General features: G+C 31.4%; 5 protein-coding genes across 5 annotated transcripts; 3 read left to right on the forward strand and 2 right to left on the reverse strand.

Moving 5' to 3' along the window:
* The first annotated feature begins 1,190 nt into the window (after positions 1–1,190).
* On the forward strand, positions 1,191–2,082 carry RpII18 (RNA polymerase II subunit RpII18). Its single transcript, XM_017903817.1, has 3 exons — positions 1,191–1,330; positions 1,649–1,801; positions 1,872–2,082. The coding sequence occupies exons 1-3, from the start codon at positions 1,302–1,304 to the stop codon at positions 2,080–2,082; spliced, it is 393 nt and encodes a 130-aa protein (XP_017759306.1). The 5' UTR covers positions 1,191–1,301.
* Positions 2,083–2,609: 527 nt separating this feature from the next.
* Positions 2,610–3,753, forward strand: LOC108550155 (uncharacterized). Its single transcript, XM_017903816.1, has 4 exons — positions 2,610–2,688; positions 2,761–2,868; positions 2,941–3,115; positions 3,179–3,753. The coding sequence occupies exons 1-4, from the start codon at positions 2,684–2,686 to the stop codon at positions 3,692–3,694; spliced, it is 804 nt and encodes a 267-aa protein (XP_017759305.1). The 5' UTR covers positions 2,610–2,683; the 3' UTR covers positions 3,695–3,753.
* LOC108550157 (activating signal cointegrator 1 complex subunit 2) lies at positions 3,739–7,391 on the reverse strand. The gene is made up of 14 exons (XM_017903818.1): positions 7,338–7,391; positions 7,149–7,226; positions 6,873–7,033; positions 6,333–6,717; positions 6,028–6,245; positions 5,767–5,952; positions 5,524–5,679; positions 5,341–5,434; positions 5,014–5,277; positions 4,818–4,952; positions 4,568–4,734; positions 4,294–4,417; positions 4,056–4,230; positions 3,739–3,933 (listed from the first exon to the last, which is right to left on the reverse strand). Exons 1-14 carry the CDS (start codon positions 7,350–7,352, stop codon positions 3,794–3,796), a joined length of 2,298 nt encoding a protein of 765 aa, XP_017759307.1. The 5' UTR covers positions 7,353–7,391; the 3' UTR covers positions 3,739–3,793.
* A 323-nt stretch (positions 7,392–7,714) lies between these two features.
* Positions 7,715–9,147, forward strand: LOC108550140 (uncharacterized). Its single transcript, XM_017903801.1, has 2 exons — positions 7,715–8,792; positions 8,857–9,147. The coding sequence occupies exons 1-2, from the start codon at positions 7,731–7,733 to the stop codon at positions 9,145–9,147; spliced, it is 1,353 nt and encodes a 450-aa protein (XP_017759290.1). The 5' UTR covers positions 7,715–7,730.
* Positions 9,148–9,718: 571 nt separating this feature from the next.
* Vps11 (vacuolar protein sorting 11) lies at positions 9,719–14,210 on the reverse strand. The gene is made up of 16 exons (XM_017903802.1): positions 14,087–14,210; positions 13,917–13,985; positions 13,647–13,820; positions 13,376–13,572; positions 13,044–13,302; positions 12,813–12,967; positions 12,499–12,732; positions 12,126–12,426; positions 11,856–12,044; positions 11,675–11,797; positions 11,478–11,605; positions 11,191–11,403; positions 10,937–11,109; positions 10,565–10,862; positions 10,178–10,488; positions 9,719–10,095 (listed from the first exon to the last, which is right to left on the reverse strand). Exons 1-16 carry the CDS (start codon positions 14,099–14,101, stop codon positions 9,719–9,721), a joined length of 3,216 nt encoding a protein of 1,071 aa, XP_017759291.1. The 5' UTR covers positions 14,102–14,210.
* Between the last annotated feature and the right edge of the window lie 2,711 nt (positions 14,211–16,921).

Raw genomic sequence — 16,921 nt, forward strand, 5'->3', positions numbered from 1 at the left:
TACGAAATACTCGAACGCTCTAACGAAAACAAATCGAACGGAAGTCGTAAAATTTGTGAAAGGAAAGATTTAGCCAACGATGAGACATAAGTAAACCAACGACGAAGCATTCGAATATTGTACCAAATACTCGAATGCACAAACAATGAAATCTATAATAAAAGAAATAGAATCTGAAAGAAGAAAAATAATTAAAACCTGAAACGAAAAATAATTAGTACCTGAAAGAAAGAATTATTGTTAAATTATTTAAGAGAGTGGACAATGGATACTGAATAGCCATTGATCTAGCCAACGATGATGTACAAATAAACCAACGACGAAGCATTCGAATATTGTACCAAATACTCGAATGTACAAACAATGAAATGTATAATAAAAGAAATAGAATCTGAAAGAAGAAAGATAATTAAAACCTGAAACAGAAAATAATTAGTACCTGAAAGAAAAAATATTAACGCGCACCCTCCGAAGTTGAACCGACAACTGGCTCGAGCCATACGCGGGCCCCTTATATAGCGGCGGCCGGCCGTCCGAAAATCGGCGAAAATTTCCGAACTTTACCGATTCCTTTAAAAGTTACTTTTTCGCTGTAATAACTAATAATTTATTAACTTTTTTTACTTTTATCGTTAATATACTTTGCAAACTATTTGTTATCAATGATTTTAATTTGTTATTAACAATAAATTTATTAACTTATTAACTTTTAGACTTTTTGTAAGTTCCGAATATATTCTAACACAAATACGTCGTTTATTTAAATAGTAGGTAATAATTTATTAACTTTTTTTACTTTTATCGTTAATATACGTTGCAAAATATTTGTTATTAACAAGAAATGTAGCAATTTATTAACTTTTGGCTAATTATAGATACATTTTCACGCATATACGTTATATATACTAATAATAGCCTATAATTTAGTAATTTTTCCATTTGTATTATAAATTTACGTTGTGACCAATTTGTTATTAAAAATATTAATTTGTTATTAATAATAAATTTGGTAATTTATACAGTTTTTATAATTTATACATTGGTTAGTTACATTTTCAGTATTTTGTATATAATACATATTTCATCTTTTACCAGCTTTTTTATACTTCATAAGTTACTAATACTTTTGTTTTTTTTGTAATTTCATTCTAGGAAATTTATCACAGAGGTAGTGGTAACTTTGAAACGTTTGTTAGTATTTTCTTGTGTAATATATTGTGTTGATTGTTGATTTTTGACGAATAATTTGGGAAACGAATAATTTATACTTTGCAATTATAATATTTATATAATTAAGAAAAATGGCAGATGATGATTTTGATGGAGACGAGTATGTAATTTATTTAAATGTATAATTGTATGCAGTAAACATCTCTGTACTTGTTTCTTCGTTTTATAATAAAAATTTACTGTCATTAAGAAAGTAAATTATAAATATTACTATACGAATAATTTTTTAAGGATAATTATTTGATAAAAGATTTCTATCATTCTATTAGGTTTATGTATTTTATGTGAAAATGAATATAACCTAACGTTGTTAGGTTATATTAAACCACAGGAATAGTCTTAATTATATAATACGGTTCTTAAACAATGAACATTCATGATACATATTAACGTCAAGTTAAAATTTTCATATTTAAAGGGTAGCAGATGATTTTGATGATGTGGATGATGATGATAACATTGAATTAGAACCTCAGGAAGAAGATGGAGAAAATATAGAGTTACATGCAGCAGGTGAAACTACTGGTGGAGTACAAAGATCTAAAAGAATTACAACAAGATATATGACAAAGTGGGTAATCTTAAATAAAAGTTTTTAATTATAATGTGGATAAAGTATATCAATTATATATGAATTATAGATATGAAAGAGCAAGGGTGTTAGGAACGAGAGCATTACAAATAGCTATGTGTGCTCCTGTGATGGTGGAATTAGAGGGAGAAACTGATCCATTACAAATTGCAATGAAGGAATTAAAACAAAGAAAAATACCAATCATAATTAGGCGTTATCTACCTGACAACAGTTATGAAGATTGGGGTATAGATGAATTAATCATAATAGATCATTAAATTGTGTTTCATTTTGTATATTTAAAATATGAATTTGAAGTAATTTAAGAAATATTGAAACTTATTGTATCTATATTATTTTTGTCTTTATACAATTGTTTTAATAAAAAAAGATTACTAAAAATTATATTTGTATATATATTTTTGTAAATATACCTTCCAAAGAGAAAAAAAAATATATTGAGCATATATGCATTCAATAAAATTGATTATATTTATACGCATGTATATAATTTTACTTTATTTAAAACTGCAATCAATATTAAAATTAAGATATTAATAAAGGTTCGAAAATATTCTATTAAATTTAAATTGACAAATAATAAATTGTATCTTAGTGCATGATTTATTAACACGTTATCTATTAATAAACTGAATAAAGATTAATAAAATAAATCTAATAAAATGTAAAGTTACGTGGATTATTTCATCCTGAACTTTATCTATTCGGTTCGAGATAATCGAGATAATATTCTGAAATGTGGTATACGTCACTGGAATGTTTTCTTAATTAATAAACGCAATAATTCGTTTTCGGACAACAACTTTGATTAGTTATATATAATATTATGAATATTTTTTAAATTTTGATAATAATACTATGTGGTAAATAAGTGACATTGTTCAAAACAGTTTGTTAACCTAATATAATATCTCTAAATAATGTAATATTCACAGGAATCCTTTGAAAAAAAATCACTTGACACAAAGGCCTACTCCTGCACCTCCTCTACTATCTCAATCAGAAGACAGAAACTTGGATATTGCAGTTCAAAGACTTATTTAGTATGTATATTTGTTGATGTAATTGTATGATATTATTACTGTAATTATATAAAAGTTTATTTGCTGTTCAAGCGTTGAAGATACAATCAGAAAATTAACTAAGGAAATGAAAAGATATATAGAAGCCGTAGTGAGCTTGGATAGAGCAGATCAAAGATTGACATTAAATCTAACATCTTGTGGTTTAGCACATTTCAATGATGATTTCAGAACAGTAGTAGAAAACTACCATTCAGTGACAACACAGGTAAATTTATAAATTACTTTTATATCATAAGAAATACAGTATAATAGGTTTGTATTTTCATAGATTGGAAAAACTGTGCAAGAAATGGCAACTCTTTGTCAGAAAACTTTTATAGAACCCTTAAAAAAATTACGTGATGAATTTATTTTAATAGCTGCAGCAATAGCCAAACGCGAAGAGTTGGTAACTACTTGGAAAAATTCTTATAATCGTGTTAAAAAATTGAAGGAAAAAAAAGATAGAACTGCTAATCATATTGTAAAATTAGAAAGAGAATGCAGAGCAGAGGAAGCAGCAGCTAAGGAGTTGAAGACTGTACATTCTCAATTACTTATAGAACTACCCATGTTTTTAGATAAAAGATTAGAGTATATTAAACCTAGCGTACACGCGTTGATCATGATACAATTGGATTACTACGGAAGTGCGATGCATTTATTCACACATTTTATGTCGGTACCAAATAGTTCGGAGTCATCGCCCAGTGCAATGATACGTGAAGACGAATACCAACAAGCAATTGAAAGTCAAATGAATAGAATAAGATCTCTTACAATTGTTAAAGATAAAGAATCATAAAAATTTTTGTCAGAACCAATTTTTATGATATTGACATAGGTACGAATATATTTATCAAATGGCAGTATTTACAATCATATTGTAAAATTATAGATAGATTTATGATGAAACCATCCCTTGATTTCGTTTCCACTGGGCACCAGAACGACGATTGTGATTGGCACGTTTTGCTTTTTTGGTATTCTTCTGCTGCCTATTATATAAGACATCTTTCTCCTGTCCTTGACCTTTAGGTTTACCTGTACATAAGGAAATTAGGTTATTTTGATACTGTATGGATAAGCATCATTAATAATACATGTTACATTTATCTATAACGATTAGATTACGTTGAACGTTGTATAAATCTTGATAAACATACCAATTACATTTGATGCAACTTTCCCACCTCGCATTTGTCTTCGTTGCTCCGCTCTAGCACGTATCTCTTCTGGATTTTGTACAAAACAGTCTTTTCCATTTTGATCATTCCCCACATCTTCGTTTTCTGATTCTGAATCACTTACGACTTCAATCTTTTGTTTTTCACGAAGGACCTAAAATTATTATTTATTAATTTTTAACAAAGTACATTTTAAATAACTGAAATAAATACAAACTCTTGGTATAGTAAAAGGTCTTGAATCTATTTCAGTCGAATTATCGTGTGTGTTCCCACGTATGTCACGATTGTCATACGTATCATCATACTCATCGTTGTAAACGTCTGCAACAAGGCTGTAACTGTAACAAATTCCGTTTTAGTAATTCTATATACAACAAATTGAAATAATTTAATTTTTACAAATATTATCGAATACGGCTATTATACGTAAATAATTGTTTTTTGTACATTATACATGTGATTCAGAACAATTATTTCTTAATTCTTACTTTTTAATTATATAATCAGTAGCTATTGGTATTGTTTCTTCAGTTTTCACATAAACATCATCATCATCATCATCGTCATCATCGTCATCATTTTCATCATCATCATTGTCATCATTGTCATTATCATTATGACTATCGACCATCGAATTTTCATTAACTGAAACCTCCTAGGAAAATAACAAAAACACGTACTTATAGTATTTAATATATTAATTTTTGTAAAATATTTTAAATAATAAAATGCTCGTACAGTATAAATTGGCGTTGCACTAGGTATTTGTGACGGTCCTAACTCCTTTAATTCTTTTAATTTCTGCGGTAATGAGTTTTCTAATACGGCATTTATCACAGCTGCAGTGTCATAATTGTAATACTCCAAACTTATCTGTGAAATAAATATTGTTGAATGTACATATGGAATAATTTTTCTACAACAAGATAATTACCTCAATGAAATGTTCATCTAAATCATATAAGATATCTTTAACTTCAGAAACAAGGGATGCAAATTCAACAGAATTCTTCATCACAGAAATTTGGTTCTTATTTGTAGAATCTATATTTTTAGATGTAGCTGTTTGATTTATACCACTAGGTCCAGCAAATTCAACAGAATTCTTCATCATGGAAATTTGATTCTTATTTGAAGAATCTACATTTTTAGATGTAGCTGTTTGATTTGAAATACCACTGGGTCCAGCTGTAGCTTCCTATATAAAAATAATGTTATATACAACTTTCGTCAAAATATTTTACAATTTCTTCAAACTTACATTTACATTGTTAGAAAAGCTAGTAGATGGGGTGCCAGGGTTTCCAATAATTGCATTTACTGACTGCATTATGTAATCATATTTGATTGTATCACTAAATATATGTTAAGTATAAAAAGATTTATTATATATTAATTCTTCAATTATTACGATTATGATGACACTATGTTTAAAAAAGGATACAAATCAGGACAAATTTGTGAAAATACAATCAAATCTAATTCAATAGGATAAAACTGAACATAATCTGTAATGAACTCTTTTTCAGAAATTACATTGATTAGTAAATTAAGATATTCATCCACCCGTTCCTTCAACTCTGCTTCTTTTATCGAATTCCTAAACGCAATATTATAATTATATTCGAATGTTATACAATGAATTTTATATATAATATACATATTCATTTAAAGTTTACAAACTTACAAATTTTCTTGGATATTTGACACTGGTTCGTATATAATAATACGAAAAAGATTTATAATTTCAATTCTTATTACATCCAGACGATGCTTCAGTTGTACATATTTCGGCATATTTTCATCGTTGTTTGCTAAGTTATCTAATATTTTATACATCTCAGGTATTGTGTTTTCATATACTAAAACAAGTCTAATAAATGTTAAACAATAAAATGAATTGTTAAAGTCATTTAGAATATATAAGAGTATTAATTTAATTACTTACTTATTCATAAAATCCTTTTTATGAAATATACTAATTGCAACATGGTAATTTTTTAAGAACACATTAATGGTTGATGATATATCTAAAACACATAATATCATATCTTCCAAATGAACTAATGTAATTTTTGTTGAATTAGTATTCTGTTTTGACAATGAGACAGTTTCATTGGTGTGAGTAGAATAGCCATCAAACTGTGCCTCAACATTTTCAAGAACCTAAATTGATAACATATACATTTAATTCCATTCTGATAAGACTAAATTTATTCTATTAAGATCATTTTATTTATATTAATACATTACCTCTACAAGATAAGGAACAGCTCTCTGAAGATCATTATAGTACCTTGGTTCTAATGTAAATAAACAATTTAAAATTCTCTTTATTACTTTTCCATTATCTCTGCCATAAAGTTGACAGAGATCAAAGATAATAGGTACCGTGAATATGTACTTCTCATACAATAAATTTCCAAAAAATGGACGGTTCATAAATTCCTTGGAGCTTTCTTTATTTGTGACAAGTCGTGTAAACACTACAAGTACATAGCGACTTAGTGTTTCTAAAAGTTCCAACATTTCTGGAGAATTTGGGAAATTTTCTAAAGCATAAAATGGTGGTGCTTCTTGTAGAAAAGATACCAATGTATCTAATATCGAGGTATTGAATACAATGTTTGACCAAAACCTAAATAAAGAATACATAATAATAAAGATGTTATATAAAAAACATATATATATAATATATATACTTCTGATATCTTGAATCTGCTAATAATTATGATATTTTAATGTTACAATTTAATATTGTTTTATGCTATTGATATTATTGACTGTGCTTACTTATAAAATGGAAGACCAAGTAACCATTTTAAATCATTAATCATATAATTGACAATTTCCATCCAACGCTGTTTTGCTCCCGTAATTTCAAATCCATCATCATTGTATATATCAGGTGCTTCATAACTTAAAAAATAATGGTCACTTGCCCATCTCTTACTCTAGAAACATAAAAATAAAAAAACATTCATACTAAAAGTTGTACAATTTACTTATTTAAAGTTCATCTAGTATCAGTTGATATATTCACAGACATTTTACTATTTACACACTTACCAAAGCTTCAACATCTTCAATAACACCACCAGTTTTAATCTTTAGCTTTAGCTCCTCCAGCGGTAGAAGTTCGGGATTCTAGTAAACAAATAAAAACATTACGCAAGTTTATAACGAATCAGATTATTTTAACCTTCCATATCAATCAATGATTTCATAACAAAACGTAAATAATTGGAAATTAATTACCTCGTAAAGCTCCATGTTTTCATGCGATACATTTTCCGTCATAGATACTATTAATTGTTACTAAACACCTACAATCACAATAAGCTAATTGTTAAACAAATTATAATCACAATACACACGTGGCAAATACGATCCACCTTTCAATAACTAACCTACCTGTATATAACAAATATCGCAAAAAAGATTGAAGCCGGGTGATTTTAAAGAACAAGTGTTATGGCCTTAGTAAGTCATCGATGACATCAATGAAGGTTTTGATAGTTATTTGACAGAATTTAAATCTTCGAGGTTTCGAAGGTTATGTTTTGGACATATCCATCGTGTAATTGCATCGCTATCGTACCTTTTAAGTTTTTATGAATTAAATAGTTTACAATTTGATATTTTTGTAGAATGTCTAAAGATACAAAATTTTTTGTGAGACCAAAAGTCAGATTTTGTCAAACTGATGCCGGCAAATCGACAACAAAAGAGTTAAAAAATTCGATTGATCAAAAAACTGTTAAGCAACCGAACAAACCAAAAATTAAAAGTATTGTAACATTAACTAAACCCGTGAAATTAGTAAAATTAAATGAAAGATCTGATAATTGTGAGAATAAAAACACAGGGCTTGTTAATAATATATCAAGTCCAAACTTATTATGTGCTAATACACTTCCTCCTTGCATAATTGAAACTTCTTCTGGGAAAGAAAATCCTATCAAAGTGGAGAATCAAATTCCATTAAATGATGCTAATAATATTCAGAATATTAAAGCAAATTCTAAAGAAATTGCTATGCCCAAAACTTCTATTAAACCTCTAAGCAATGATGTAATAGCCTCTACAGATTCTTCGATCGAACAAGGTGAAAATATAAAAAAGATACTTAAATCTGAAAATGGTTACAAAAGTAATAGTCTAAAAAAAGATTGTATAAGAGGTAACAAAGAAAAAGAGAATGGAGCAACAGTTGTTAAAAGGGATATTAAGACTTCAACTATAAAATCCTCAGATTTAGACATTTTAAAACATAAAAATAGACTTTGTTCTGTTAGCACTGCTACAAAAAAGTCAAATGTTACAAATAAAGTACCTCTCTCAAGTACAATTAAAAAGAATGTTAATTCAAAATCTGTTGTTAATGTTATGCCATGTTATAAATATAGTAAAAGTGTGCCCAAAATTAAAGGCCCTTTTGTTAAAAAAACTATGATAAGGGATATAATTGGTCCTAAGATAAAGCCTTATATTGGCCCAGGAAAACCATGCAAGCAGACAAATAATTTAAAAATTCCAGAAAATGATGAAAACACCCATTTGAAATCAATTATTTCTGGAGAAAAATTAGCAAGACCAGAATATAATTCAATTATCTGTACAATCAATAAATTAAATGAAATGAAGCAGCAAAAAGTTATAACTGATATAGAACATTTACCAGCTTCATATAAAAATCTTATAAATGCAAAGGTACTGAAAAAAGTGTTATCTTACAATAATATTGGAAAATATTGTCCGATGTTCTTTGTTTCAGGTTTCTACTGCTTTAGATTTTCCCCTTGATGAAATAGTTTACAAGAATTTGGTGGACTTATCTATAGATGACAATCAATTACCAAGTAGATTAATTCGTAGTAAGGATCCAGAACCACAACAAAAGGATGTTATACCAAAACTCTCTGATTTTTTTACACCTATATCTACAGATGAGTATTGTACTCCTGTTTCTATAAAACCACGATCTGTAGAAACTACAGATAATTGGAGTGCTTTTAGAATAAGTGATCAAATATGTGAATGGAAACAGAATTTAGATCTTGTATAATTGTAGTAGATGCTTTTGTTTTATGCATAACTTATTTATTAATTATTATTTGAAAAACGCTGTCTTTGATAGATGTATCTTTTTGTAAAATGTAAAGTATTTTTTATAATAATACTCATTGGGTAAATTGTCTAATAGATATTTTGTAGAATTTATATGTTATAACATGTAAACATATTATAAATGAATATGTACAATAAATTGTTTAATATACATATACATATGTCTCATTTTCTTATGTGAATATATCATTTTTCATTTTACAAATTGTATGAAGCACCAAAGATATTATTATTATATGATGCATGTATAAAATGGAAAAGTAATATAAGTTCATGCTATACTTAGACTGAATGACAATTATGTCTTTTAAGAAGGATCATACTAATAAAAGTTAAGCTGAATTTATACAATAATAAATTTCAATTTTCCATTTTCATACACAATAATAATATTTACGATATCTTTCTTCATAAGCTGATGTACTTATTTTCTAATAATAATGTATAATCCACTTACTTAATTGTTCATGAACTTAATAGATGAAACAGTTGAATATAATAAATGCAATTTATCTACTAAAGGGATTCAGGTTCTTATTATAATCATCATCGTCGTTATCCCTAAAGGGATTCTTCGTGTCGTCATCTTTAAAGGGATTCGTATCGTCACCTTTGAAGGAATAAGAGTCGTCATCATCTTTGTCTTCAGCAAATGGATTTTTTGATTCGTCGTAGTCTCCTGTTGCGAATAAATTGGACGGGACTATCGATGTTTTTGGTGGTACGTAAGATTTCTGAATCGGTGATGATTTCGGTGTTGTACTATTACTAGCTGTATCAGAGATATTTACTTCTAATGACGAAGAGTAAAGATCTGTTTTTGGAAAAGATCGCAGTCGATCATCCGTTATTGTAAAGAAATCGTGACGACGAATTTCAGTTTTTCCTAGAATAAAATATTTGATTTGAACTAAGAATATTAATATATCTTGGAAAGTAATAAATTGATCGAACAAAATATTATTTACCTAATGTACTATTTTTATCCATTAATTTAATTCTAGCCTCCACGTCTGGTCCATAAGTTAATTTTGGTTCCTCAAATTTCATTGATAACGATTTATCGCTATCAGTGATTACCATTAATTTTTTGAAAACTCCGCGACCAAAGTAATCAGCAACTAACGAAAATGGATCTTCTGCTCGATCTAACAGACTGTGAAATGTATCATGAAGATCTCTTGATTGTTCCTGTGCTCTTATGATATCCAATAATTTTTTATTGTTTGGTAAACAAGCTGGACATTCATTTTCGTTTTCCGAGAATCTTTGAAAACAGCTAGTAGAATGAAGACACATTACAATACCTTACAAAAATGTTACTACATAGGACATTATATAAAGTTTAAACTCACTGTTGATGATACGAATGTTGACACATAAAATGTACAGATGGAAGTTCTAACTGATGATGACAAGCACTGCAACGTGATCCTTGGAAGATTATAATATTGTTTCTAAGTGATTCTATTTGTTCGCGTATTTTTTGAGTGTCTGCTCGATATTTTTCGATTAGTTCTACATCGGCTTGGGTTTGCTTAAGTTCCATTTGTAACACACTGTTTAGATAAGTTCTTACATCTCCCAAGGTACAAGAAAGTGAAGTAGAAATTGCATCAATGACCATCAATGGTGACAAAAGCTTCTCTTGGACTATATAAATTTTTTTTTTTAAATTACATAATATGCTATGTCATTGAAAAAGTTCAATTGAATTTATAATATACCTATGAAAACTAGTATGTCTGCAAGAAGCTTAGTCGAGGCTTCTTTATTTTTTGCAATACTCCATAAAGCTTGAACCCATAAATTCGGATCTTGATGTCCGAATCGTTTGCATGCAGCTAAAATCTGCTCACTATCTCCTTCACGTAAATGGAATTGTAATATCTCTTGGTATCTATATATGACACATAATAATATCATTAATAATATCAAATTTCAGAATGTTATATCTAATGGATGAGTTACTAGTACCTACAATTTGCTTTCTTCGTAAAGGAAAAGTAAACCGCGCTTAAAATTATGTTGATGACATAAGATTAATATTTGATCTTTATCGTAACACGCTTCCGAATTTTGTAAGAGTCGAATAATTTTCTGTTCGCACTGTATTTTTGCCACATCATTGTCTAAAGCTGACCAAACATGGAGATAGTGTTCTACTAAAGTGTTGTATACTAAAGTACTCCACCTGTGCATCAAAATATACAACTTGTAGAATGCAAATTATGTTTGATTTTTTCATATCTATATCGATTTACTAACTTGGTACAAGTTTTTACGAGATGTTCTAAGAATTCTACAAGACGTTCCGAATTATTTAAAAACAGATGAATAAAATCTTCTGGATTCGCTTTATCGATATGTTGGTCCACTGTACCGTCTAATGCTTCCTAAATAAAATAAATTATTACGATTAATTGTTTGATCAAATCTATTATTACTTCATTATTCAATTTTACCTGGTCAACAAGTGGTTTATTGGAAGGTCTATAATTGGTACATAAAGTTTTTAAAAATTGTGTTGCATCATCTGGCACATTTTCTATGAGAACATTGGCATATTTCTTCATGTTGGATTCAGCCTACAAATTTTTGTAAAATTAATCGAATGAGTTGAATTTGGAAGCTATACAAACGTACTTCTTCAAATTCCAATGTTGCTATATATTCTAATGCTTTCTGGTACTCGTGATTATCTTCTATTTGAATACGAAGATACCATTCATGGTGGCCATGTTTTTGAGCAAGTAGCAAAGCATCTTCCGGCGAAGCTTGACGGCAAACTTTTATTGCAATTTCAACATCGAAATCAATCTTTCTATCTTTCGTCTAAAATTATTACACGATATAACATAATCATACAAGTTATCAATTAATTTTGTATAAAAATTAGTAGTTATTATTATTCACCATGATGAATTCTTTTAATTTATCCGTCTGATTTAGCTTCGTGTAACAATTTAATAACAAAGTTGTATGGTCTCCCGTTGCCTGCCCATTTTTATGCAAGGCTTGCAAATAAGTCGTTAGATTATCTATATGCTGAGAATCTAAAAATTTTCTAATTACGTACGATGGTTCTAATTTTCCGATAGTTTTAATATATTGTTCTATTGCTCCATTATGATCTCCTTTTGAATATAAGTGATCACCATATTGTCTAAATATATCGACAAGTCCTTCGGCATCATATTTCTGATTTTTAGCTATTCTAAAAATAATGTAATATTAAATTATAATTGAAACGTTTTCTATAATTTTGATTAAAGATTTCATGATCTACCTGATATATACATCATATAAGTTTTTCCTAAAAAGTATTGCTAATTTCGATTGCAGATCTTTTTCATCTAGGTGATAAAGTTTACTGTCACCACTGAGAATGAAAAATCCACCCCATTCTGACACCACAGCTTGCACAGACAACATTGGAGCAGAAAATACAATGAATTTGTTCAATATATCAAGAACTGTAATCATATGCTTATCTACTCCTGGAGGTATTGGCTCTATAGTACTGAAAACATATACACTTTGAGAATTTGTTCTTACTTTCTACTTTTACATAACGACTATGAACATGTAAAACATTCTTACCTTGGTTTCGCAGAAATAGTAATTGTTGTTCTTGGAACATTAGCAGCTTCTTTTGCTATAATAACTAGATAACTTCTGAACCATTCTAACATCGTTTTTTGTCCCTCTACAGCATAACAAGGGCCTCTACCATCTGGTGTGTAACAATAAATTGCCTAATGTAATACAAATTTATCGATTAAAATAATATTTAATACAATGTATATAATGGAATTTTATTAATGTTATTACATCATTACGACCAATCATGAAATGACTATCTTGCATAGATTCTGCAAGAACGCTACATTTTCTGGCACAACCCATAGTGTCTAAGGGAGATTTGAATTCTTTATCTTTAATAGTAATATTATACAGGAATACACTATTTGGTGTAGCAACAAATAAATAAGTTTGTTTGGCAGTAGACCTTATCGCTAAACCGGTAATAGTAACATTGGTATCTTTCAACACTTTTATCTTGTTCTTTCTTTCTCTAGTTAAGTCACCCCTAAAGATTCAAAAACTGTACATTAAGAATTGTTTAAAAATTACAAAATAATTATTATCAAATTTACTCTTACCTATATAGCATAATAGAACCATCTTCAAAACCAACAGCCATTAATGTTAGACTAGTATGTACGCATAGAGTAGTTGCAGGAACTGCTCTGTAACTTGGTATGGCCCTACTTATACAGACACACGTTGGATTGCCTTGTTTGTCCAGTTTAGCTACATTCCATACCTTTATGGTAGGATTACAACCTTGTTCATCCTCCTAAACAATATATTTTTCATTCTAAGAAATAGTTTTTCTACAAATGCATAGCAAGATACTGCAACGATACTAACACCAATTGTAAACAAAAATGTGGAATGCTGAACTTGCTGAGCTAACGTTAACGTGAGGTCGTAAGCGCGAAAAGTAGTAACTTCGTAAGCTCTGTTCACTAAATGTAGATTGCCTGTATTATCTCCGAACACTAAATTTCCGTTACCACTCGTAGCTGCTGTCACTTGGGCGTCCTAATCAACAAATTATGTGATATACATCGAGGATATTTTAACCTATATCCGAATATCATATTGAAAAATATCGGAATGGTGTCAAAGGTAACTCACGCCAAGTGCTGCAGCTATTTTTCCATCGTCGACTTCTTTTTTAAGATCGAAAAAATTGCAGCGCCGCCACTGAAAAATAAATATATTCGTATGAGAGAGCCGAAAGTGAGGTTAAATACAAAACACGAATAAACATTGTATAAAATATGTCTGAAAAATGTGAAATCAACCTCGAGAAATGCCATTATGTATTGCAACTATCTATTTACACATTTGCAACCAGATATCGTCGACGTAGCAAATAAACAGTGAATCAGGTCTACTTCTTTTGGCAATTATCTGACAACAGGAACAGCCAACTGCACAAGTGCCATTTGTACTCGATGAATCGACTATAGCATATCTTGGACTACACGCATGCGCAGGGTATTCTCTGTTATACCGATAGTAGTACCGATACTACAGTTTGCGGTATCTTCTCCGAGATGTCGCTGCAGAATTATTCAGAATCATGCGCCATCTGTGTACGCAATTCAATTTACAAATTAAATATTTGGCATTATTTAAAATAATTTTAAAAAAGGTCATACTTTTTCTGTTCTATTCTTTATTACCTTTAAAATTTAATCTGTCAATTCTCCAATTTTACAGAAAATAAATATTCACCAACATCGTTAAGAGAAAAGAGAGGAAAAAAAGAAAAGATAAAGTAGCCATCTTCGTTGGAAAAAAAAAGAAAATTATCGAATTAAAATATCCTTTATTATCTCGTCATTAAAATAATCCTCTCCTCCAATTTGAATCGGAATGAAAGCGTATCTAAAGGTATTCCGAAGCGGAGATCATTTGGACAGGAATCATGAAACACTTAGCAAACGCAGAATGTCGTAGCAGTTCCTTCGACGTTCCCTTTCCTTCCAAATCTATCAAAAAGTTTCCAAATTTCATTCGTCGAAAATCCCAACGAACTGCTGCGACTTTCCGGATCGCCGATCTCGTTTAGTAAGACGTAAGTTTTGTTATATTTGTTAAAAAGGACGAACAGTTAGTGTCGATGATGGGGGGGTTGGGGCTTGTTTTACAAGGTCTGTCTGCTTGAGACAGAGGGGATCAAGAAGAAATGGTCGCGAAAAACTCTGAAAATCGATTATGAATACAACGCCAGTTTCATTTCTCGCGATATTACATCGTCGGTCGATCAAGGACCAAGAAAGACGCATCTGCCATTCCTTATCCCTCTGTAGTCCCTTTTATAATCCGTTAAATTTCTCCGCAGATCGTCGTTCTTCGTCCTCGATGGGAACTCGGCGCGGCAATCAATGAGACTTCGTTTTCGCGAAATTCGTACAGAAAAGCGTTTACCTGGAACTTTTGTTCATCGACGACTTTATAAAGACTATCTCGAAACCTTTGGATCATCGCGAAGAATCCGGTTCCTTGTACGAATTTCGTTCCACGTGGACACGAGCTTCGCCACATCTCCGTCACCTCCGCGTTTCCGTTCTTCTATTTTTGTTTTCCTAATTCTTTGTACCGTTGTCATGTTCGCGTTGCAAAGAAAACGAATAAACGCGCGGTTCCTCCTTCGTTCGGTCTGCGATTTCTTATTTTCGGGACGAGCAACGTTCCATTCTTCGCCTTCTCCCTGTTCTCTTAATTTTCCCTCGATTTTTCCGCAACTCGTTCGTTCGCTGCCAATAGCTGGAACGATGATCGTCGCTTCGTTGTATCACGTTCGTGCGTACACGCAGACGGTTATCAATTAACGGAACGAGGTCTCGTCACTGGTCCTCGTTTCACGATCTACCTATCCTCGGGAAAAACTCTGCGTGGCTGCCGATTTCTCGGTATCGTTACAGGGATCGGAAAATTAGCGGATATCACGATTTCTATGCGTTTCAACGACGAGTTCTTGCGCGTGATGTCATTAGGGGGATGAAACTGTTAGCATAGGCGTAGACTGCGACACGGTGAACCCGGAGGATCGTTGATCTCTCGATGTCCAGGCTCTTCGACGTCGCGGCAATTTCGCTTTGGCCACTGTCACGAGGACAAATCCGCTTGTATCTCAACCAAGAACGCGATTCGTCCAAGTTGGCTGCTTTTCGGATTACCGGAGGATCGAGATTCAAGGATCATGGGGGGTTTCGTCGTTACAAAAATCTCCTCTCATCGTTTCTCTTTTCTCTCTTTTATTAAGACGTCATTCCCCTCGGGAGCGCCGCTGGTTTTTCACGAATTTTATTAAGGAAAGATCGTTACATGCACAGTGGCAGACGGACTGGAGCGGAATTCGCGCGAATATCTCCTTCGGTTATTAAAATACCTATGAATTTAGAATAGAACCATCGGTGGTTGGCGAATGTTCCCGACGTCGAGGGAGAAGCGAGGAGATTCCTTGTCGCGTCATCGGGGTGTTCCTCGATGTTCCGTAATTTCCCTAACGAGCATCGGATTACCTCTGAATCGCGAATCCACCGGTCGCAGTCCACGCTGCTTTCCTTTCTCTTCTACGTAATTTATAGTAACAGTTAACTGTAATAATTGCAGCCTCTTCTCCTCGCTCTTCGGCGTATCCTCGACGAATACGTCGCTGTGAAATACCGCGAAGCTCGAATCCCGATAACCGTCAGTCGCTGCGCGCGCCTCGCGCCAGGCTTCCGCCATCTTGCGGTCCGTTAACTTCGAAACCTTGCCGCGCGCTCTTTCGTTTTATAATTCGCTCTCGACAGTGAAAGGAAAAGTATCGCTAATAATACACCGAGGTTGACTAAAATCTACGCCTGTGAGATTATCGAAAGTTACCGAAAATATTCCACATCGATGTTACGAGGATTTTACATGGCGCGTTTAAACGAACACACAGAAAGCACCGCCCCTTGCATTTCGCGATATTTCACAGCGGTATTAAAACCGAACCAGTCAATTTCTCTGTGCTTTCAAATCACTCCGTTCACTTTTCCTCTCTCCTTCTCTCCCCTCTCTCTCTCTCTCTCTCTCTCTCTCTCTCTCTCACTCTCTCTCTCTCTCTCTCACTCTCTCTCTCTCTTACTCTCTCTCTCTCT

This window comes from Eufriesea mexicana, unplaced genomic scaffold (genome assembly GCF_001483705.2).
Source record: "Eufriesea mexicana isolate 0111107269 unplaced genomic scaffold, ASM148370v2 scaffold2551, whole genome shotgun sequence".
Taxonomy (NCBI): domain Eukaryota; kingdom Metazoa; phylum Arthropoda; class Insecta; order Hymenoptera; family Apidae; genus Eufriesea; species Eufriesea mexicana.